Source organism: Schistocerca americana, chromosome 3, assembly GCF_021461395.2.
Source record: "Schistocerca americana isolate TAMUIC-IGC-003095 chromosome 3, iqSchAmer2.1, whole genome shotgun sequence".
Taxonomy (NCBI): domain Eukaryota; kingdom Metazoa; phylum Arthropoda; class Insecta; order Orthoptera; family Acrididae; genus Schistocerca; species Schistocerca americana.
In genome coordinates this window covers 776,510,890-776,535,118 of record NC_060121.1, presented here as the reverse complement: position 1 = coordinate 776,535,118, position 24,229 = coordinate 776,510,890, and the positions used below count along the sequence as shown (strand labels likewise).

Genomic DNA, 24,229 nt, shown 5'->3' with positions numbered 1-24,229 from the left:
CTCAATCTCAGGTAACCCACTGCCCCTCCATCCTCCTCTGTACTGTCACCCCTACCATTTCACATCCCCACATCACCTCCAGTGTGTGCTGCTTCCCAGCAGTCGCTACAATCATGCCAGCACATGTACATGCCACACCTCCCTCCTAAATTCCTAGCCAGCTAACCGGCCACTTCCCTCTGTGCTGCTAGCCGCCCATCCCATACCCTGGCCTCAGGGGTAGTAAACCTTTTTACCTATCGTCCACCTTTCTATCTCTGTTAACTGTAAAATTTTCTAACTGCCCACCATTTCCACAGCAAAGATGATTTGTAAAGAAGGGAAGTAACTTTACTTTATAAAATGTGTAAAGCAGAGTTATAGCAAGTTAGAGCATATCATAAAAATTACATACCAAATACTTTACATTAACATTTTATGAAATCTAATGAAAATGTTTTTAAAACCCTTACGGCCTACTAGTGTGCATTAGGGACCAGGTTGACTACCACAGCTGTAGCTCATCAAAGGATAACTCTGAAAGCTATGGAGTTTTTTTCTTTTGTGTGTGCCTTTTGACAACTCAGTGCTTTTGCTATTTGGTAAGTGGTCTCCTTTAATCCTAAAATACTTTTAGGAATGTTTCTCAACCACAGACGATCTTTACCTAAAGAAGATAACCAAACTTGTAGAGGATGGATGATATATTTGATGGTCAACAGTATATTTATGTGCCTGGATATGTAAAACTGCTTCCATTCTAAGGAAGAACAAAACATTGAATTCTGCCCATGTTGAGTGGTCATTTTGTCTTTATGCTGAACTGTAGTATGTGCCTCAACCATAAACTTTTATGATTGAATCGAGGGTAGTTTAATGCCCCACTCATAAAAAGGTCATTAGATACGGAGCACATTCTCAGAATAGGCAATGATGGGGAAGGAAATTGGTAGTGTCCTTTTTAATGAGAACCATTTCAGTATTTGTTTCAGTTGATTTATAAAAGCATCTGGGTGGCCAGATGTGGATTTGAAAATTACTCCTTCCAAATGAGAGTTGAGCAAACCACCCAATGCCCCAAGTGGCTTTGTAAACTTCCTGCTAAGTAATGAGTTTATTATGGGTGGAACAAGGGTTCAAGCTCATTAAAAGGTATACCCAAGACATCTCTGAAGAATCCACATTAAGCTACAAAAAAGAATTTTAAAAAAAGCATGGAATATAATCAATACAAAACAGAATATTTTTTAAAAACCCAGCAAGGAATGTAATTCTGTGTAGCTAAACCAAGTTATTTTAAAGTATGGATCCAGTAGTGTGCCACTATGTCATATAGTTCACTCTGCATTTGGTTGTACCCTTTACAGTCCGAATTGCACTGACTGCAATTGGTTTTGCTTTACAACCTTCACCTTGCTATAAAAAAACTTCAGTCATAGTTAAAATTATTATGTCAGAAGATGAGAACAACTCATTGCACATGAGCTGAAGATGCTGGACTCACATCAGGGCATGCAAATTTAAGTTTTCTGTGGTTTCCTTAAATTACATACGGCAAATGTTGAGAGTTCCTTTGAGAAAGACTCATCGAATTTTCTTCGCATACTCCCCCAATCCCCTGAGTTTGTGCTTTATCTCTGAAAACCTCATCAATGCGACGTTTGACTATAATCTTCCTTCCTTCCTTCACAGATGCGAGTATATTTCTAGAGAGTGGAAAATGTGTCTTAATTGCCATATGAGAAAAGTTTTCCCATAGTTCTATTTTATTTATCATTGCTTCATTTTGTCTTCAACTTCTTATGTTGTAGTGTTTTTTTAGATGTACATTTAATATGTTTAAAAGTGAGGATATAGCCAAGAAATAAGGGAACAGTAGTCAGCAGGTGAAACTAGAAGAGTGAAAATTGTTTTGATATTGTTGATTTATGTCCTGGGCATCTTAACACTGCTGTTCCAGTTTACATCTAATTTAATTTACTTATCTACCACTGAAGCAAGGCTAAAACACTTTCGGATTTTTCTAAAATTCATTCACATTGAGTGAAGATTGGAAACAAGAAAAACATATTGAAAGAGAGGAAAAAATTCTTTGAAACCAGGGATCAGAAGACTCACAAAGCACGGGAAATGATACTGCTTGCGTGTGTGCGTGTTTGTTTTCAGTCATTTTTGTAATCTGGGAATTGCTGTTTTTGAGAGTGTTGATAAAACAGGAAGAAGTATTTCACCTAGTCTTAAAGTCTATTTTATATTTTTAGGAACCAGACCTACTATATGGAACTCGTGAAGAACAAGGGCAGCTGCTACAGCAGGTACTAGCAGCAAGTGATGCAGATGCTGATGAGGAACGTATCCCTGGAGAAGGACCCCGATCTGCTTCAAGTTCTGGTCCATCAGTAAGTATTTACTAGTATGGATGTTGCAGTGTGTGTGGAGACATAGTATGATAGGGGTAAAGGAAGATAACATAGCATAAAAAGGCCGACACTTGGCCAAGAACACATTGTTTGATTATCATCTGGAAGTAACCTCCAGTATCATGTAGTTTCAGAAATGGGCTGGGGATGGGGAGAATAGAACAGTTGCTACACTGACTCCCACACTAGGTCATCTGTTATAGAGACACTTTTTTTTCTGTCACCTATAGTAGCCATTCAAAATGACTGTTGCCGTTGGGGGCCAAATGTCATGAGTGAAGATCTGGTACTACACAATATCAACTGCAGGAAACTTTCTGTGGATTTCTCCAAGTGTTTGGCACGAGACAGTGACTACACAGTTTGGATAACATGAGTTCTGTACTTGTTGAGCAGAATAATTTTAAGTATTTTCGATCCACACTTGACAGCACAGTTTAAAATAGGGTAGGGAACTGAAACAAATGATAAGTTAAAGCTCAAACAGACAATACTTTCATAGACATTAGGCAGCTTCTGAAGAGTACATTTCACAAAATGAAATAGGCATGATATTGCACAAAAATTCTCAAAGAGGCATGATATTTCTTAATAATTACACTGATTGACTGACCTGGATATCCAAGCACATTAAAGTGTCCATTTCTGGGACACAGGAAAGTCCCACGATTAATGAGGGGAGCATGTGTGTCAGCAAGCCTGGATGTTGCTTTTAGGCATTTTTCTACATTGCTGTACCTAAATATCAGGCTAGTTTCCACATGCTGCCTCAGTCTCACAATCTGCTAATATTTTGAAACACTTTGTCGCATTTGAACATGCAGAGTGCACTATATGCTGACAGGTAGGGTACATAGATTCCTGCTTGGGGGATGGAGAGATGGACGGGAGCTAGCAGTATCTTTAAAATGTCTTTGGGAGTGGGGACCCCATTGTAATAAGAGAGTGTGTGTGTGTGTGTGTGTGTGTGTGTGTGTGTGTGTGTAAGTATAATTGGTTCTCTGTGGCTGTGATGTACCCAAATCATAGCGCACATTTTTGTGAAATTTAAACATTTTATGCGACTTGGACCTCATTACTTGGATGAGAGTTCTCTCCATTCCTGTATGGCAATTTCTATTTCAGCACCACAAATGTATGACAGTGTTGTGCAAAACTCTTATTCCTGATCAAAATATGTCCAAAATTAAAATCCAGCCATCAAAATAAAGTGAATGTACATTTTTTGTAAGATTATTTTAGTCATTGATACCTTAACATTGTCAAACATTGCCACATTTGGTTTAACTGTTTTCTGTTCTCTCTACTAGGTTCATAGGCGGCCAGGAAACATGAGTTCCTTATCTGGAGCTGATGATGCAGTGTACTTGGAATATAAAAAGACATCACATTCAAATGTCAAACACCCTCTGTTCAAAAAGTTCAGGGCCTAGCCATAAGTGTTTCCTTGTTATAAGATTTGTTATGTTGTAAAATATTTTGTACAAAAGTTTTGTAACCAAAAGCATTTTTTATATTAAAATAAAAATATATTCAAAAATTTCTTCTGTTACTTTACAACTCTCTTCCCTAATGAAGCTGTAGTGTTATGAATGATCTAATGAACAAGTTGTTTTAGTAGAAAACTAATAAAAAAAATAGTTCCATGCTTTACAAAAGACAGTGAAATCATCTCCAACAAAATCTATACGCAAGTAAGAACATGCTACCCCCCCCCCCCCCTCTCTCTCACTCTCACTCTCTCTCTCTCTCTCTCTCTCTCTCTCTCTCTCTCTCTCTCTCTCTCATTGAATGAAGTATTTTAAAATGAGGATAATATATTCTCTTAAAATATTTATTTTTTAATGGGCCAACTAAATGGTTACTGCTTTTGTGAGAATTTTCCTCAATGTTTCAGAATATTCATTGAGTTTGAATCACTTCTTGTCTGTGCAAGGGTATACAGGGTGTCTCAGAAGGAAGGCTCAGTATTCAAGAATATTACAGGAAGACTCGTTTAAAGTAAAAAACTCCATATTTTCATATGCCCTGTTCCAAATGTTTCCTGAGCTGGAACACATTTAATGCCACTTAAGCACATTTTTCCTGAATAATTCAAAAACCGCAGCTTCCAATGAAAATGTGTTGCAATACAAAATAAAACCACATTAAATTTACTACAAAAAAGATACTATTCATTTTTTACTCTAGCACGTAGTTTGCATGAAGAAAGAGAGAGAATACTGAAAATCTCACTTGATGTGCATTCAATGTAGCTTAGTTAGTTCTTGTAGGCCAATTTAAGGTAGTTTCCTGACTCTATAGACCACAAACATCCAGTATAAAATTATTCCTCTCTACTTTCTGTACACTACTGTGGTACAATGCAAATAATGTCAATGTACTGAATAATATGGAAAATAAATTACAATGTACAGTGAATGTGTTCCATCTCAGAAGCCGTACAGAGTAAGACATATGTCCATGTGAAGCTTTTTGCTTCAAATGATCATTCTTGTCACTCCCCAGAATATTCACCATTCTTCCTGGGACACCCTTATAGCTTACATATTCATATCATTTGGAGGTCACCAATTCCTTAAGGAAACATAAAGTTGACACAGTAAGATAATTTTGCAGTGTACCTCAAATACTGGTTCTCTGAGCCTACCCATTAGCCTTACATAACAAGAAGTTTCTCATCCAACCATTTCCACTCATGTTTCTGGAACATCTTTGCATGGTGTAAACTGGTTAATTATAACAACAAAAACTGAATTCCTTTGATCTCTTCCTTAGCTCAATTTGAAACAGTTCTCAATAAAAAGTAACAAGTGTGTCTTTTGTTTGCTCACCTTTGCAAGTGTATCTCTCAGTGCCATACTTCTCCCAACAAACTGAAACCTTGGGTGCTCTTCATCTTATTGATGTTACATTGATTCCACAGCATTTCATTTATTATATCATTATTCTTGTATCCAGGAAAATACAATATATTTATTTTAAAATTCCAATCATATCTACAATAAATACACAAGACTCCGTAGATTTCAATTGCTTTTGAGACTGAGAATTTGGCAGTCTCAATTGCTGGATATTTGCTGAAAACACGTCACCCAGCATGCAAGCTTCAAGCAACTTTGGGAAGACCAAGAGGTGTTCTTGATCTTGAAGTTCTCCACACTCATAGGGTGCATCTCCTGTAATTTAGCATCACCGCTTCAAGTTTTGTTTGCACCGCGTCTTTTCAAAGACTTTCATGTCTGGCAGGGTAGTTGGCAATCAGCCGCATGCTCCTTCTTCATATTTTGACTATTACTTGCTTCTAGTTGCCTTGTTTTGCCACAATTCTATTTGGCAAGCAGAAGGTGATGATGTAATCGCTTTGATTGTTCGAAGGAAGCTCTTTCTCGACTTCCACTTAGGATGTGATGCTTTGCTTGGAATTGTTTTCCTATTTTTTCTTCTCAGTCTGTGCCGCTGTTCTTCATCTGATATCCAGGGATGCTGTGCCTATAAGATGGTAGAGATTGTCAACTAGTGGTTGTAGACAACCAGTTATAATGTGGCCTGTCTAGTTCAGAGTGGTTTCAACACGCCTGGTGTGTGTGCAGAGTTCTGCCAGACATTTGGTTGAGCGCCCATGTACTGTTAGTGAGTTTGCATATAATATTATTTCAGCTGCAGATCTTGAGCTTCACATTCTCGCAATGGTCGTATTGTGAAAGTATTCTGCCAGATCATTTAGGCCTGCAGTCAGTTTCATTTTTATCTCTTCAAATGTTCTTCCTTGGATTGCAACTGCTGTGTAGTCGGCGTAAATGAAAGATCTTGTGTTTGTTCTAGCAGATTGGTCATTGGCATGGATAATATACAGCAGTGGTGGCAGCAAACTGCCTTGAGGAAGACCATCCTTCTGGATTCTCTATGAACTTTTCTTGTTCAGGATGCCAAAGAATTGCCTGTTTTGTTATAGGCCTTGGGATGAAATGCTTAATCAGTAGTCTTTGCTGCTTGTATAAATCTTCCTTCCCTGTTCATTATGATTTACTGTGTCATACTCCACTGTTTAGTCCACAAATTCCACACTTGTGATCTGCCCCCTCTCATATCCATTTTCAGCATATAGGTTTAGGTTCAGGATCTGGCCACAACATGATTTTCCTAAATGAAATCCTGCCCTTTATTTAATAAGGGTCTTGTCTACATACCCCAATAGCAGTTCAAGATCACTATTTCCAGCAATTTGCATAAGCATCAGAGAAATGAGAATGGTCAAAAATTCTTTGAGTCTGTTGGATATTTCCAGATTTCAGTAAGGCTGCCACATTAGCTTTACACCAGATTTTGAGCCTCTGTAACTTGGAGAGACAGTTGTTTATTAGATTTAGCATTTTTGTTGTTCTGATGGTTGAATGTTCTGCCACTTGGATACCTCCTAGTGTTGCTCGTGGTATACCCACTCATCTGTGATCACATATTATCAGTGGAATGACCTTCGGGGAGGCACCTTCAACTTTGTTTATGAACATTACTTCTAGATTCTTAATCAGTCTGACTCATTGGAACAGTATATTAGTAGTACTTTATTCCATTCTAACAAAGATTCCCTCCATGTCCACAAGCATTGTCATACGTTCTTTTAAGGCAAATTGATGTCCATTATACCAACTGAAAAATACATTTATATAATTCAGTATTTCCCTAGGTTACTCAGTAATGTCACTTTCCTCTACACAATGACAGTGTTAGCAATGTCTATACAAAAAACACACACACAGGCAACAAACTGATTTAGGCATAGCTATCTATTAGTGGATTTAGGAACCAGGTTTTGAATTGTAAGACATTTCCAGGGGCAGGTGTGGACGCTGACCACAATCTATGAATTGCAGATCAAAACTGAAGAAATTGCAAAAAGTGAGAATTTGAGGAGATGGGACCTGGATAAAGTGAAAGAACCAGAGGTTGTAGAGAGTTTCAGGAAGAGCATAATGGAACAATTGACAATAATGGGGGAAAGAAATATAGTAGAAGAAGAACGGATAGCTTTGAGGGATGAAGTGGTGAAGGCAGCAGAGGATCAAGTAGGTAAAAAGATGAGGGCTAGTAGAAATCTTTGGGTGACAGAAGAAATATTGAATTTAATTGATGAAAGGAGAAAATATAAAAATGCAGTAAATGAAGCAGGCAAAAAGGGATACAAACGTCTCAAAAATGAATAGACAGGAAGCGCAAAATGACTAAGCAGGCATGGCTAGAGGACAAATGTAAGGATGTAGAGGGTTATCTCACTAGGGGTAAGATAGATACTGCCTACAGGAAAATTAAAGAGACCGTTGGAGAAAAGAGAACCACTTGTATGAATATCAAGGGCTCAGATGGAAACCCAGTTCTAAGCAAATAAGGGAAAGCAGAAAGATGGATGGAGTATATAGAGGGACTATACAAGGGCAATGTTCTTGAGGACAATATTATGGAAATGGAAGAGAATGTAGATGAAGGTGAAATGGGAGATATGATACTGCATGAAGAATTTGTTAGAACACTGAAAGACCCAAGTCGAAACAAGGCCCCCGGAGTAGACAACATTCCATTAGAACTACTGACAGCCTTGGGAGAGCCAGTCCTGACAAAACTCTACCATCTGGTGAGCAAAATGTATGAGACAGGCGAAATACCCTCAGACTTCAAGAAGAATATAATAATTCCAATCCCAAAGTAAGCAGGCGTTGACAGATGTGAAAATTACTGAACTATCAGTTTAATAAGTCATGGCTGCAAAATACTAACACAAATTCCGTACAGACGAATTGAAAAACTGGTAGAAGCCGACCTCGGGGAAGATCAGTTTGGATTCTGTAGAAATATGGGAACACGTGAGGCAATACTTACCCTACGACTTATCTTAGAAGCTAGATTAAGAAAAGGCAAACCTATGTTTCTAGCATTTGTAGACTTGGAGAAAGCTTTTGACAATGTTGACTGTAATAATCTCTTTCAAATTCTGAAGGTGGCAGGGGTAAAATACAGGGAGCGAAAGGCTATTTACAATTTGTACACAAACCAGATGGCAGTTATAAGAGTCGAGGGACATGAAAGGGAAGCAGTGGTTGGGAAGGGAGTGAGACAGGGTTTTAGCCTCTCCCCGATGTTATTCAATCTGTATATTGAGCAAGCAGTAAAGGAAACAAAAGAAAAATTCGGAGTAGGTATTAAAATCCATGGAGAAGAAATAAAAACTTTAAGGTTCGCCGATGACATAATTCTGTCAGAGACAGTAAAGGACTTGGAAGAGCAGTTGAACGCAGTGGACATTGTGTTGAAAGGAGGATATAAAATTAATATCAACAAAAGCAAAACGAGGATAATGGAATGTAGTCAAATTAAGTCGGGCGATGCTGAGGGAATTAGATTAGGAAATGAGACACTTAAAGTAGTAAAGGAGTTTTGCTATTAGGGGAGCAAAGTAACTGATGGATGGTCGAAGTAGAGAGGATATAAAATGTAGACTGGCAATGGCAAGGAAAGCGTTTCTGAAGAAGAGAAATTTGTTAACATCGAGTATAGATTTAAATGTCAGGAAGTCGTTTCTGAAAGTATTTGTATGGAGTGTAGCCACGTATGAAAGTGAAACATGGACAATAAATAGTTTGGACAAGAAGAGAATAGAAGCCTTTGAAATGTGGTGCTACGGAAGAGTTCTGAAGATTAGATGGGTAGATCACGTAACTAATGAGGAAGTATTGAATAGGATTGGGGAGAAGAGGAGTTTGTTGCACAACTTGACAAGAAGAAGGGATCAGTTGGTAGGACATGTTCTGAGGCATCAAGGGATCACCAATTTAGTATTGGAGGGCAGCGTGGAGGGTAAAAATCGAAGAGGGAGACCAAGAGATGAATACACTAAACAGATTCAGAAGGATGTAGGCTGCAGTACATATTGGGAGATGAAGAAGCTTGCACAGGATAGAGTAGCATGGAGAGCTGCATCAAACCAGTCTCAGGACTGAAGACCACAATAACAACAACAACAACAACATCTATTAGTGTGCCGCACCTGCTCTCACAGTGATAATGGCCATGTGTGATGACATAACTTCCACAAGATACTGAGAAGCCATCCTGATCCATGGCCACTCATCTACCACCCACAAGTGAGGGACATTGTTCAGGGTTACATCACAGTACACAAATATCATTCAGTCATATCATGGACTGGACTTGGTATTGAGGTCAGGTGACCTAGACAGCCGAGTGTGTACTCTCATTTTTATGGAGTGTTCATTAAACAATTCAAGAGCAGTGGAGTAATTTATTATCTCATTGAAGGTACAGGTCTTGTCTGTGGTGTGAAGCAGACAAACAAATGGATGTACAGTATCAGAGTGTGTTCCATTTGCCACTGATTGGCAGTGGCTGACAAAACAGGGTTACCATTTCATACCATATTGACATCCCCCCACATGTGAAATAACCCCATCACTTGCTTAAATTGTTTCCTGCTGGAAAGTACAGTGCATCAACTGATATGGCTTTCCATATACTTGTACTAATGTGTACTGTGTCTCATCAGTTCAGCTGATGTTTCTCCATGCCTTCAATGTCTAATGCAAGTGTTCTTGTGTCCCCACTAATCTGTATGCCCTGTTATAGGTGTATGTGGGATAGTTACTTCTAAAACACACTGCACTGCAAGCATATTCCAGTCCATGTGGTGTTCACTTGGCTCTGTGGTGTGTGTGTGTGTGTGTGTGTGTGTGTGTGTGTGAGAGAGAGAGAGAGAGAGAGAGAGAGAGAGAGAGAGAGAGAGAGAGAGAGGGGGGGGGGGGGGGGGGGGGGGGGGAATAAACTTTGCACAGCTTTGTGGAAATTTCTGAAGACGTCTGACTCTACGTTGCCTAACGACACAGCTACTTGCATGGCTTGCACAGCCGCACTGATGCACGTGGGCTGAGAAGCTGCGGTGTGCACAAGCTCATTGCTCTTCTGTATGTTTCATGCTGTGGCGTGACAGAGCTAACTGCCATGTGTTCCTTACTGTGTGAAAAGAGCCACACATTTGTTAGGTTGCATGCAGCGAGTGCTAAAATGATGAAAGGTAGTGAGACTGAAACTCTTAGAGTGCAAGTGATAAGAAACAACTGCCTCTCACTTGGATTAGCTGTGCAGATGTAGTGCTGTATCACATCGTTATGTGTGAAAGTTTGCAGAACCGCCAGTTAATTATCTGGGTCACATAATTTTGGTCAGTGTTGTCTGAACCAATCTGCAGCTAACCAATGCAGTAAAAGACATTCCCTCCCCTCCTAACATCAAAGCATTACAATCTTTTCTGGATTTAGTAAACTATTATTGTCATTTTGTACTAGAATATGCCACTACTGGCAAACCTTTCACCAAACAGCTAAAGAAAGTAATAGTATTTACATGGATCCTTGAGTGACAAATAGCCATGTTAAAAAATTGAAGATCGTATAACTCAGTCACCTGTTTTGGCATATTCAGATTTTGAGAAACCATTGACATTCTCCTGTAATGCCAGCAGTTTTGCAGTTAGGTGTGTTCTTAGTCAAGTTCATAGGGAATTTGTACATCCTATTGGCAGAATCAAGCTGTGTTTAATTACAGCACAACAGAGAAGAAGCGATTAGCTCTTGCATGTGGAGTAAACTTACTTATATGGGAGAAAGTTTACAGTCATGTCACATTAATGTGGTTATTAAGCCTCAAGGATCCTAGTAGTAGACTGCCTAGGTGGACTCTTAAGTTAAACAAATATGATTATTCAGCTAGGCACAAACCAGGAAATCTCCATCAAAATGCTGACATCTTGAGTTTAGAAGTTCAGTGTAATCAGGTCGATGAAATTCTACATACTGAACTAGAGAAAGAGCAACAAGAGGACAAAGAATGCAAGCATCAGTAGACTTTATGGACATTGATAAAATCCTTTATCATAAAATACCACAAGGCAGTTGGCTGGTTATTGTGAAATTCCTTAGAGAAAGAATTTTGCACCAATTACATGACAAAGTACAAACATGCTACAGTGAAAAGAAATCAACAAATATGCAAGCAACCACACAGTACTGGTGGCCTACTTGTATGTGTGATGTTGAAAGTTGTGTATGGCCTTGTTTATGATCAGTGTAGAGGGCACAATATGTAAAACTAAATATCCCTCTCCAAACACTTCAGAAGCCACTAAACATTCTGATTTGGTTGCCCTTGACATAGTTAGACCATTCGCTATTTCAGCTCAAAGCAACTATGTTTCATCAATTATTGATCACTTTTCACATTTCCTGATATTTCTATCAGGAAATGTGAAAAGTGATCAATAATTGATGAAACAGGTTGGAGACTATGGGTCAAGCTGCTGGAAAACCATTCTGGAGTGTAATTAGCAGTCTTCGAAAGGGAGGTGAGAAGGAAATGACAAGTATTTTGGACAGGTCAGGAAAACTGCTGGTGAATGCTGTGGATGCCTTGGGCAGATGGAGGGAATATTTTGAAGAGTTGCTCAATGTAGGTGAAAATCCGATCAGTAATGTTTCAGATTTCGAGGTAGAATGGGATAGGAATGATGATGGAAATAGGATCACATTTGAGGAAGTGGAAAAAATGGTCAATAGATTGCAGTGCAATAAAGCGGCTGGGGTGGATGAAATTAAGTCGGAACTCATCAAATACAGTGGAATGTCAGGTCCTAAATGGCTACACAGGATAATTGAAATGGCCTGGGAGTCGGGACAGGTTCCATCAGACTGGACAAAAGCGGTAATCACACCAATCTTTAAACATGGAAACAGAAAAGATTGTAACAACTATAGAGGTATCTCTTTAATCAGCGTTGTGGGTAAAATCTTCTCAGGTATTGTTGAAAGGAAAGTGCGAGTATTAGTTGAGGACCAATTGGATGAAAATCAGTGTGGGTTTAGGCCTCTTAGAGGTTTTCAGGACCAGATCTTTAGCTTACGGCAAATAATGGAGAAGTGTTATGAGTGGAACAGGGAATTGTATCTATGCTTTATAGATCTAGAAAAGGCATATGACCGGGTTCCTAGGAGGAAGTTATTGTCTGTTCTACAAGATTATGGAATAGGAGGCAAACTTTTGCAAGCAATTAAAGGTCTTTACATAGATAGTCAGGCAGCAGTTAGAGTTGACGGTAAATTGAGTTCATGGTTCAGAGTAGTTTCAGGGGTAAGACAAGGCTGCAACCTGTCTCCACTGTTGTTCATATTATTTATGGATCATATGTTGAAAACAATAGACTGGCTGGGTGAGATTAAGATATGTGAACACAAAATAAGCAGTCTTGCATATGCGGATGACTTAGTTGTCATGGCAGATTCGATTGAAAGTTTGCAAAGTAATATTTCAGAGCTAGATCAGAAATGTAAGGACTATGGTATGAAGATTAGCATCTCCAAAACGAAAGTAATGTCAGTGGGAAAGAAATATAAACGGATTGAGTGCCAAATAGGAGGAACAAAGTTAGAACAGGTGGACGGTTTCAAGTACTTAGGATGCATATTCTCACAGGATGGCAACATAGTGAAAGAACTGGAAGCGAGGTGTAGCAAAGCTAATGCAGTGAGCGCCCAGCTACGATCTACTCTCTTCTGCAAGAAGGAAGTCAGTACCAAGACTAAGTTATCTGTGCACCGTTCAATCTTTCGACCAACTTTGTTGTATGGGAGCGAAAGCTGGGTGGATTCAGGTTACCTTATCAACAAGGTTGAGGTTACGGATATGAAAGTAGCTAGGATGATTGCAGGTACTAGTAGATGGGAACAATGGCAGGAGGGTGTCCACAATGAGGAAATCAAAGAAAAACTGGGAATGAACTGTATAGATGTAGCAGTCAGGGCGAACAGGCTTAGATGGTGGGGTCATGTTACACGCATGGGAGAAGCAAGGTTACCCAAGAGACTCATGGATTCAGCAGTAGAGGGTAGGAGGAGTCGGGGCAGACCGAGGAGAAGGTACCTGGATTCGGTTAAGAATGATTTTGAAGTAATAGGTTTAACATCAGAAGAGGCACCAATGTTAGCACTGAATAGGGGATCATGGAGGAACTGTATGAGGGGGGGCTATGCTCCAGACTGAACGCTGAAAGGCATAATCAGTCTTAAATGATGATGATGATTTCACATTTCCTAATTATGGTTGCTCTGGCAGATACAATTGCAGAAACAGTCCTCAAAGCTTGCATGACGCATCTTATTTTGAAGTTTGGATGCCATGAGGCCATCATAACAGATCAAGGAAGTAATTTCAACTTATTAAAAATAAAGAACTGACGAACTCCCACCTTCCATCTGCAAAGTAGTGGCTGCATGGAGCATGCCCATAAGTCTGTTCTAAAAATGCTATCGTGTTATGTAATCCAGAGCCACACAGACTGAAATATGCTGTTCCCCTACAGTATGTCCTCATATAATGAGAAAGAGCATGAATCAATTGTTTGTACTCTGTACAAGGAGGTGCATAGACACTAAATGAGCACATCATTCAAATTAGATAATTTCCTCCTAGATGTTCATGCTACGTTGGTAAAATTGTGGTTGGTTGGTAGGAGGGAGGGGACCAAACAGCGAGGTCCATCGGTCCCATCACATTAGGAAAGGACAGGGAAAAGACAGTAGCTGTGCCCTTTCAGAGGAACCATCCCAGCATTTGCCTGAAGCTATTTATGGAAATCACGGAAAACCTAAATCAGGATGGCCAGATGCAGGTTTTGAACTGTCGTCCTCCCGAATGCGAGTCCAGTGTGCAACCACTGTGCCACCTCGCTCGGTGGTAAAATTGTGTCCCAACTTAAAAACCATTTGGAAACAGATACCGGTAAGCAATGCAGCTGATGTTTGCTAGACAAGTAAAACAGTTTCAAAAGAATGTGATAATTCCAGATTATAAGCCCGGACAATGGGTTCTGGTTAGGAATCTGGCTATAGCAAAGCAGAAATGTAAAAACTGCACTCCTCATTGAGGATGCTATTGCTAAATATTATGACTGACCTCACTAATCACTGCAGAATTACAGCTTCCAGACCAAGCAGTTATGATACACCTCCACCGGCTGTAACTTAACCAGTGATGACACAGTAGTGATCATTAGAAGTCAACTGTCACAGCAGCAAAGCCCCTTAAAAATCATATAATTTATGGTAGATATCTCCATATCAGCTCTATTCCAAGGACTGAGCAGCTATTAAGTATAAGAGCAATTGGATTACAACTATTATTGCTAGCAATAGAATGTTACTGTTTACAATGGTATTTAATTACTGACTCATATGTACATGGTTGAATGCATACTGCTGTGGTGCAGCAAATACTCTGCACCAATGGCACCTCTCACAACAGCCCTGCCAGCGCACCCACACAGCAGTGGTTGCACTGCAGCCACAAGGCAAGCATGGGTACAAGCCATGTGCTTTGGTCAACAAAGGGCAGCAGACATGGATTGGCCAGCACTTAGACACTGTAATGAACCTTGCCTGATCGGAGCTTTTGTATGTCAATTGAAATATTCGATTCCGTATAAATTTTGGCCTGACTTGAGTTCATTTTCATACTTAAATTATATATTCCACATCTGAAAATATTTTGCATATATCTAGTCGCCAAAACACTATTTTTCTGATGATATATTTTTATTTTTCATATTGATCCAAAGCACAATATCGATTTTGAACCATAAAAATTAGTAATCAAAATTGTCAACTTAAATGATGCAAGAATTATTTTGCAGTAAAACTAATACCATTATGCTTCAGTTTTCATATAAACAAGATTTATGTTTTCATTTATAATTATTCTTATTTTATTATCAATAATAGTCATCCATGTACAATCACAGGAAGCTGCTATTTTTCAGTTTGTCAAAATTTGCAAACTTTGTTATTAACTGTTAGGTTCATAAATCTTCACATCAATAATTATCTGCAGAAAAAATTATGTAAGATATTTCTGAAAAGCAGCTTCAGTTGGGACAGTAAATATAATTCTAAATTGACTACATTCTGCTCTAGAAGGATATGGAAGCTGTGTTCAAAATATACAGGGTGCGCCAAAAAAATGTATACACACTTTGAAGCATCATAGAAAATGTATTTCCCATTCTACAATGTTACATTTCTGGAAATGGAAAGCTTAAAGTCCAATTAGAAAAATAAATGTACTTTGCAAATGTGATTAATGTTCAAACTGGTGGCCTTCAGCATCAATACATTTCTGAGTATGAGTCACCACTGATTCCGTACATCGTACTAAAGTGTCCAATGAGATTTCTGCACACACCACCTGAATATCATTCCAAAGTGTGTCCAGGTTGTGTGGTTTACATTTATACACCTCATCTTTTACTGTGCCCCATAAGAAGAAATCCAGCGGCGTGAGGTCTGGAGAGTGTGCAGTAAACTCGATTGGTCCCCTGCGTCCCATCCACTGGCCTGGTACATTGTGATCCAGGTATGCTCGTATGTCCCTACGATAGTGCGGTGGGGCATCATCTTGTTGGAAATAAAACTAATCATTACCATATAATGCACAAATGGCAGGGAATATGGAGTCAGCAAGCATTGATAGGTACGTTTCTCCAGTAACAGTACCTTCAAAGTGGAAAGGCCCAATGAGTCCTCTTGCAGGAAACCACACCACACATTTACACCAGGCAAATTCACAGCCTTTTCAACTGTAATGTGAGGATTATCTTCGGCCCAGTACACACAATTGTGCCTATTGACAGTTCCATTGAGTTTGAATTGGGCCATATCCGACCAAATTATGCTACCCATACATCCCGATTCACGTCTCACCATCTCCTGAACCCATTCACAAAATTCTAACCTTCGATCTGGATTGTCGTCACTTAGCTGTTGCACCAGCCTTTGAAAGTACACATGAAACTTGCCTTTCTTCAGAATACGTAGCACACTACTAGCACTTACATTACTCTCACATGCCACTTGCCTTGAAGATTTATTTTTGAGGCGAACGCTGAAACAGTTCCAAGACCGCAGTTGTGGAATCACCACTTGTAGCTGTACGAGGTCGCCCTGATCGACCTTTATGCACATCACACACTGTTCCATGAGCTTCGAATTTGTCTCGTAGACATGTAATTGTTAACCTTGAAGGTGGTTCTGTACCATACTCACTTCTCCACTATCTTCGAACCGCAGCTACATTCTCAAACTTCCAGTACCACTTAATTATTTGCTTCCACGCTTCAAAGCTCAAACGCACATCCGCCATGTTGCAGTTACTTCCCTGCCACTGCTGCCACCTGTTTAAGAAGCACAACATTACTTTCTCAGAGATATTTAACCTTGTAGAATGGGAAATAAATTGTCTATGACAGTTCAAAGTGTGTATACATTTTTTTGACGTGTCCTGTATATCGAAATTTTAGGCACCAAGCATGCCAGTGTGGTTTCAAGAGCTAAGGAGGTTGATCCAGGGAAGAGTCTGATGAATTACATTCTTTGTCTTGTGTAAAACATTGCACACCTTTGGTTGTGAACAAGTATGGTTGTAAAAAATGTTTCAAGAACTTATAAATAAATACAAATGATGATAAAAACAACAATATTCCAGCAACTTTCATTGAAACACCTTGGACTAATAATTTTGGAAAGCTTATACAGGAACAAAGAAGATACCCTAGACAACAAAACAGCCATAGTAATATTTGTCTGCTAATATATTATTCTAACCTTATATCTTTTATAAACTTTGATAACACTACAAAAGAAGTAGTCAGTACAGCATTCTGTGTATCCATTAATGTTTAATGGAAGTGAGGAACTTCATATGTGCGGTCGTCATCTGGGATAAAGACAGTATTAGGTGGAATATTAATACTGTTTTCATTTCAGAAGAGATGATACCAAATAACCAAAGAAACACAAGATATGGATCCATACAAAGTAATGGTGCAAATGGGAAAAGTGTAACGAAACCTCAAGTGTACATGGACTACGAGTAAATGAAAATCAAGAAAAACGATGCTCATCATCACCAGAGGCAACGGAGGAAAAGACGATATAAGTACAATTTATGAGTAGAAACTACAGTGCTGTAAGGAAGGTATTTCTGCATAAAATAAAAATGCTACAATCAGCAAGTGAAATTATGTGAGGGAGGGGGGGGGGGGGGGCAGGGGGGGGGGGGGGGGGGTGATTGCAGATGCTAATCAGAATATGTTTGACAATACAAGTGACAGTGCAATGGATAAGAAAGTAGATCAGGGGACTATTTTAAATATAATGTTGAGGAAATAGGGAGGAATGGTCACACAACTGGAAAACATGAAAACAGAAAACAAAAATAATATTGACAGTTTAAAGGAAAGTAATAAACAGTTAACCTCCAATTCGAAAAATCAAATATTAGAAATGAAGAAAGGATTAGAGGCTGGGTTGAAAGGTGTCACTGAAAAAGTAAATGTATTAGGAAATAAAGTTATAACTTTAGAAAATGAATTTGTGAAAGAAAATGCGAACAAGGTAAAACCTATTAAAGAACTCCAAGCAGGTCAGAAAGCAGTAGAAGGCAGAGTCTGTCAGTTAAATAATACAACAGAGGAACAGTTTAACTTAAATCAACAAAGAACTGCAGTGGAAAAACACATTAAGTAATGTGTATCTGTATTATATCATAAAATCCTGGATACTGAGGACAGTCTTGTAACTAAAAACTTTTATACAGACAGTGGTTTAATGTGGTCCAATACAACAATCAGAAGATTTCTCTATGACAATTAGTGTCCTGTTGACTTTTTGCAACATTGCAAAAGTAATTTTATAGCTGGTATGCCTGGCAGTTTGAAGATCAAAGCCGTTAAAAAATTTCTTGAAAGAGGCACTTTGTGATGGGCAAATTTAAAATTTGATCAGTGGAAATCATTCCACAAATTTGAAAAAAGCTTTTTTAATAAATTTTGGCCTCAGTCAGGATGAGGTAGAGTACAAAGTGAATTCTTAAATGGTTCCAATTTTAGTGGTAGAAACAGGTGAATGAAATACTTTTGTAAGATTTAATTGGAGACAAGATAACAGGGGGAATCATCCAGAAAATTCCAGACCACCTCGATGAGGGTCCACAATTTTGGGGCAAACAGATCAGATCATAACAGGACCTCTAACTGATACTGGAAATCAGATAGAAAAACAAGTTTGGAAAAACAAATAAAATTAACAAAAATGAACATCCGATAGGTCAAAATTGTTTTGACAAACAATTTTGGGACACTATTTGTAATAGTAATTCATTACAAAATGATTATCAGCTAAAATATGTAGAAGGTCCAGGTTTGGATTTAGAGGATATAAAGGGATTTTTTCTGGACTGAGAATAAGGCAAATAATAATGTTGAAATGAATAATGAATGTATTGGTTCTGAATGGAGGAAAAAGTTTAACCAAGAAGAAAATGATGACTCAATAATGATAGGCAACCAGATACTGTAGTGATGATACAAAAGTAGGAAAAGAATGTACGTAGTAATGTTGAGAGTAAATTTTGTAAAGGTAACGATATCAAGAACATTGTTGTGAAAGCAAGTTTTACTGAGGAACATGAAGGTAACTACAAACTATTTGTTGGAATACAGGAGAATGAAATGTCAGAACTATGTGATGATAGTAATTTTGTTACATCAATTAGCAAAAATCAGTAAAACTTTATACATAAACTGGTGTAGTGATAAGAAGAGAACCTAAATGAAAACTGTATTTCCAATGGTAACTTGTTTTGTGTTCAGTCTAAGTCCAAAATTACAACTAGTGAAGTAGATTCTGATGTTCCTCTTCAACCTGTATTTGACATTACAATTAGTAAAGTAAATTTGGGTGTTCCTGTAAATTTAATGAAAATACAGTTGAAGAAAATTTTAAGATACTGAAAGTGATAGACTCTCTAAAATTTCTGAGGAAAAAAGATATTAAAAATAATTAGGTTGTCCTTACATTAAAGTTAAAGTAGATCAGTGGGAAGATAATTATGTAACTGACACTAGGACTCCCATGTGTGGAATTTCAGAAAAGTTTAGAGATAAATTAGAAATGGAAAGGAATTGGTAGAAATGCCAATTATCGGGGTAAAAATTAGAGTGACCATTGAGAAACAAAATAAGATGATTAAGAAAAATACAAGAGATAACTTTTGAGCAAGGGTACATGATGATTCCAAATTTGGAAGAAAATCTCATCCTCAGTATGGACTGGTTGATGAAACTTGATGTAAGTTTTATCTGCGGTGAAAATAAATGGGTCATTACTGAACCTAAAAATAATATTACTTTGAAAATGAGCTTGTATATTTTAAATTGTGGCAATAATTGTAATTATTTAAAGAATATACTGAACCATAATGAGTAGCAACTTTTATGTGAGGACACAAATTTTGATTACACAAATGAACAGGATTTTGAAAAATTAGTAAATTCCAAGATTATTTAGCTGTAAGTATGATTGACAATCAGAAAAACGAATATAAGAAAATCAAACAATGGAGAATCCAGGACGAAATGTAACAATATTATGAAAAGGATAGGCACTACAAAAATAGTGTCACAAAATAAGTTTTTGGCCTTTTTCAAACATAGACAAAAAAAAAAAAAAACCACACACACACACACACACACACACACACACACACACGCAAACGCAACTCACACAGACATGACCACAGTCTTCACCTGCCAGAGACTGTGATCATGTGTGTGTGAGTTGCGTTTGCTCGTGTAGTAGCAACTATCATTTTCTTAATGTTGTTACAATGTAGGAAAATGTTAGAATTTCAAGACATATTTAGTAAAAACCCAGGTAAAGGAAGAAAATTATTAGTGTAAACTTCATATCAAAACCCATCAACAATTCTTTTTAAAACCATATGGTATTCTATTCTCTAAAAGAAAAGAAATAGGGAAAGAGATACAGAAAATGGAAACTTGGGTAGTCACAGAAAGAAGTAGAAGTACTTATAACAATCCAGTAGGTGTTGTAACAAAAAGAAATGGAAGTGTTAGATTTGTACTTGATTCTAGGCATCTTAACAAATTTTTACTAAGAGAAAATTGCCATTCTGAGAATATGGATGAACTTCTACATGAATTTAGCTGTGGGAAATTCATGAGTAGTTTAAATTCGTCTTCTGCCTTTCATCAGATTTCTCTTGAACCTGACTCTAGAAAATACACTGCATTTTTATATGGAGGTAAGTAGTTTCCAGTATTGTGTTGTACCTTCTGGACTTAATGTGCCTGTTGGTGAATTTATTAGGGGCTTGGATTTTGTTTTAGGGAATGAAGTACATTCAAAATTAAGTGTGTATGTGGATGATATTTTGATGACTGAAAAGACATGGGAGAAACATTTTGAATTACTAACGGAGGTATGTTTAAGATTAAGAAAAGGAGGAATGATGTTAAAATTTAGAAAAGTGTAAATTTTGGGTAAGTGAACTAACATTTTTGGGGCATATTATTTCAGAAAAGAGGATTTCACTAGATGAAGATAAAATTGAAGCTGTTGCTAACTTTTCAACACCAGGGCACAAGAAGCAATTAAAACCATTTTTTGTACAAATGGGATTTTATAGAAAATTTTTCATTAATCAGTCTTTGAATGACACTTGTTTATGTGATCTGTTAAAGAGAAATGACATGTGGGATTGGAATCAGGGATGTGAGATTGCATTTGATGAAATTAAAAAACAGTAATGTCAAAGTCAAATACTGAATAGGCCAGATTTGTCTCTTCCCTTTTTTACTATGAGTGATAAAAATGACATAGAGCTGGGTGCTAGCTTATATAAAGAAAAGAAACTGAACATAAGTCATTAGCTTTTGCAAGTAGAGTATTATAAAGATTCCAAAACGCTTCCAATATTATGAAAAGGATGGTCGCTACTCACCATATAGTGGAGATGCTGAGTTGCAGATAGGTACAATAAAAATATTGTCAGAAAATGAGCTTGTGGCCACCAAGGCCTTAATTGGAAACAGACAACCCCCCCCCCCCCCCACACACACACACACACATGGGAGGGGTACGGGAAAGTGCCACTTGGGGAAACCTAAGGGGCCAGGTGAAGAGAGGGTAGGACAGCTAGGTGCAGTCGAGAGGTTAGATGGAGGACAGGGAGGGATGGGGATGTTACGAGGAAAGGAGAGAAGTAAAAAGACTGTGGGTGCATTGGTGGAATAGATGGCTGTGTAATGCTGTAATTAGAACAGGGAAGGGGATAGATGGGTATGGACAATGATGAACAAAGGCTGTGGCCAGGAGGATTATGGAATGTAGGATATATTGCAGCGAGAGTTTCCACCAGTGCAATTCAAAAATGCTAGTGTTGGTGGAAAGGATCCTACTTCAAAGCCTGTGCCATCTGGAACCTTCCCACCCACACCAGCTTCTCTGAAATGCGCAGGTGGGGACCCTCCCTGCAGCATATAATACGTTCCATAACCTTCCTGGCCTCAACCTTCATTAATCATTGACCTTTCCCATCTGGCCCCATTCCCTGTTCCAATTGCAACACTACACAGCCCTCCAGTCCATCAACACCCTCACAGTCTTTTTACTTCTCTTCTTTTCTGCTAACACCCCCCCCCCCCCCCCACATGTAACCTCCCGACTGCACCTAGCTGCCCTACCCTCTGTCCACCTTGTCCCTGTAGGCTTCCACAAGTAGCACTTTCCCATACCCCCTCCCTACTCTCATGTTCCTTCCCCTCTCCACCCCAGCCTCCTCCTTATCCCCACCACCCGATTGCCTCTCCTATTGTGCACTGCTGTATGCATTGTGACCTCAGCAGCCAGAGACTGTGGTCAAGAGTGTGAGAGTTGCATTGGCATGAGTGTGTGTGTGTGTGTGTGTGTGTGTGTGTGTGTGTGAGAGATTTGTTGTGCCTATCTGCGACTCAGCGTCTACCTTATATGGTGAGTAGCAACTAATCTTTTCATAATACTGTTACATTCCATCCTGGGTTTTCCATTGTTGAAAAGGCATACACAGTGCCTGAAAAAGACTTTTGGCTTTTTATTGGGCATTTAGCAAATTTAAGAATTATCTTCTGGGTCATAAAGTAATTGTATATGCTGATCATAAAGCACTATGTTATAAATAGGAATGCAAATTGTATCACAACAGAATAACAAGGTGGGATTTATTTTTACAAAAATTTCAATATGAAGTTAGATATATTAAATGTTATTGCTTATTCTCTGTCAAGACTACCCACAGGAAATGATTGAGAAAAGAATAGTAGGAGTGAAACGTAACAGCTAGGACCTTTTCTGCTTCCTTAAAGTTTATTATCACCAGATTATTACTCACATTTAATTAATTGAAAAGCTAATAACATATCAGCAGTAATCACAGGAATACCAAATATCTGCAATATAGGTAATACTACACTTTGGAAACCATTATGACGAAATAAACCTGTCCTTATGACTCGAGTAGACAATGTAATTGGTGGGAATGTTTGAAGCCATGCTATTTACTTAAAATCACTAAAATACAGTTACGATCTTTGTCTGTAACACATATTTTAAACCCAATATTATTTGTAAAAAAAAAGTAAATTAAAATATGAGTCTTGCCACATCATTGCAAAGCATTTTCCCGTCTGTGTGAAATGTAAAAACTGTTATTAACAGGAAGGCTAATTGCAAATCAGCTACTTTAAGGAAATTCCAGACTGATTTTTGAAACACTGTTATTACTGAAATGAAGTACATTTATCATGTAAGTCACCAAAATTCAATACATACCTGACAATTTCCTTTGTGAATGAGACTGTTCTGTAACGAAATTCATATACTGAGTAATGACATTTCATTTTACGATTCATACTATGTCATTTTCTGTTCAGATATGTGTCAAACTTCATTGTATTTCATTAATTTTCTTGTTTTAACATGTGGCGACTATCGACCAAGTTGCGGGTAATATCTTTGTTTTTGGCAAGCTCTTTGCCCCAGTCTGTGGTCGCGCGTGAAAGTGTACGGACGTGTACCGAGAATTCAGAATGTAAACAACTGTATATGTGTGCTTACGAGAAATAAAAATAGTGTTTATTACATGTGGTGCAGCGTGCATCATTGGAATCGGCAACCCTACCACGCTAAACCCATACTGGTGACCCCGAATTTTGTTCGCGAGTGCTACAACGAAATCTTATACCATCGAGCAGTACACAATGGATCGCTTGCCGCCTGCTACACCGAACACGTGCCAACTAAGTGTTCCAACGGACGCTTCGGCATGGTTTTACAATTATCCACCGGGCGTCCGCAATAGTTCTACGCAGGTTCCGAACACATCGACTAGCTGTACTCAACAGGACAGTGTTTATACAATTCCACAGCCACGTGTTCCGAGTGCTCAACAGCCGACGCAATGTGCTCAAACCCCAGTGACTATGTTTACAGGTTTCCCAAGTGCAAGTGTGAATTTTCCACCCGAATCAGTGACTGTACAAATCGAGCCGGATGTTCAAGACAGGAGAGTTCATATTTCTGCCGGAACTCCGGATTTTGCACCAACCCCCCCTACACCACCAGCGTCCGCTTTACGAGTGTTTCCGACGGCACACGCCGTTCCTGCCGCGTGTGTTCCACAAACATTAGGTGATTTTAACTATTTTAATGCACCTGTAGGGGAGGGGCCCGGAAACTGTATTCCGTCGTTCGCCGCACATCGGTCGACTACGGTCGATTCTACCGCGCCGGTCCATTCTACGCCCGTCGGCGTTACTCCGTTGACCGCTCGATTCGTTGATTTCTCGACCAAGGTCGAGCCAGCCATGCCTACTGTGCCGCGTG

At 38.7% G+C, this 24,229-nt stretch overlaps 1 protein-coding gene across 1 annotated transcript in view; it reads left to right on the top strand.

The window, feature by feature from the left end:
• Window positions 1-3,922, top strand: part of LOC124606857 (general transcription and DNA repair factor IIH helicase subunit XPB) — a 95,846-nt gene extending 91,924 nt beyond the window's left edge. Inside the window, exons 16-17 of the mRNA XM_047138938.1 lie at window positions 2,241-2,378; window positions 3,710-3,922. Coding sequence (XP_046994894.1) covers window positions 2,241-2,378; window positions 3,710-3,832 — 261 coding nt within the window. The 3' untranslated portion in view covers window positions 3,833-3,922. The remainder of the gene's footprint in view (window positions 1-2,240; window positions 2,379-3,709) is intronic.
• The last annotated feature ends 20,307 nt before the right edge of the window (window positions 3,923-24,229 follow it).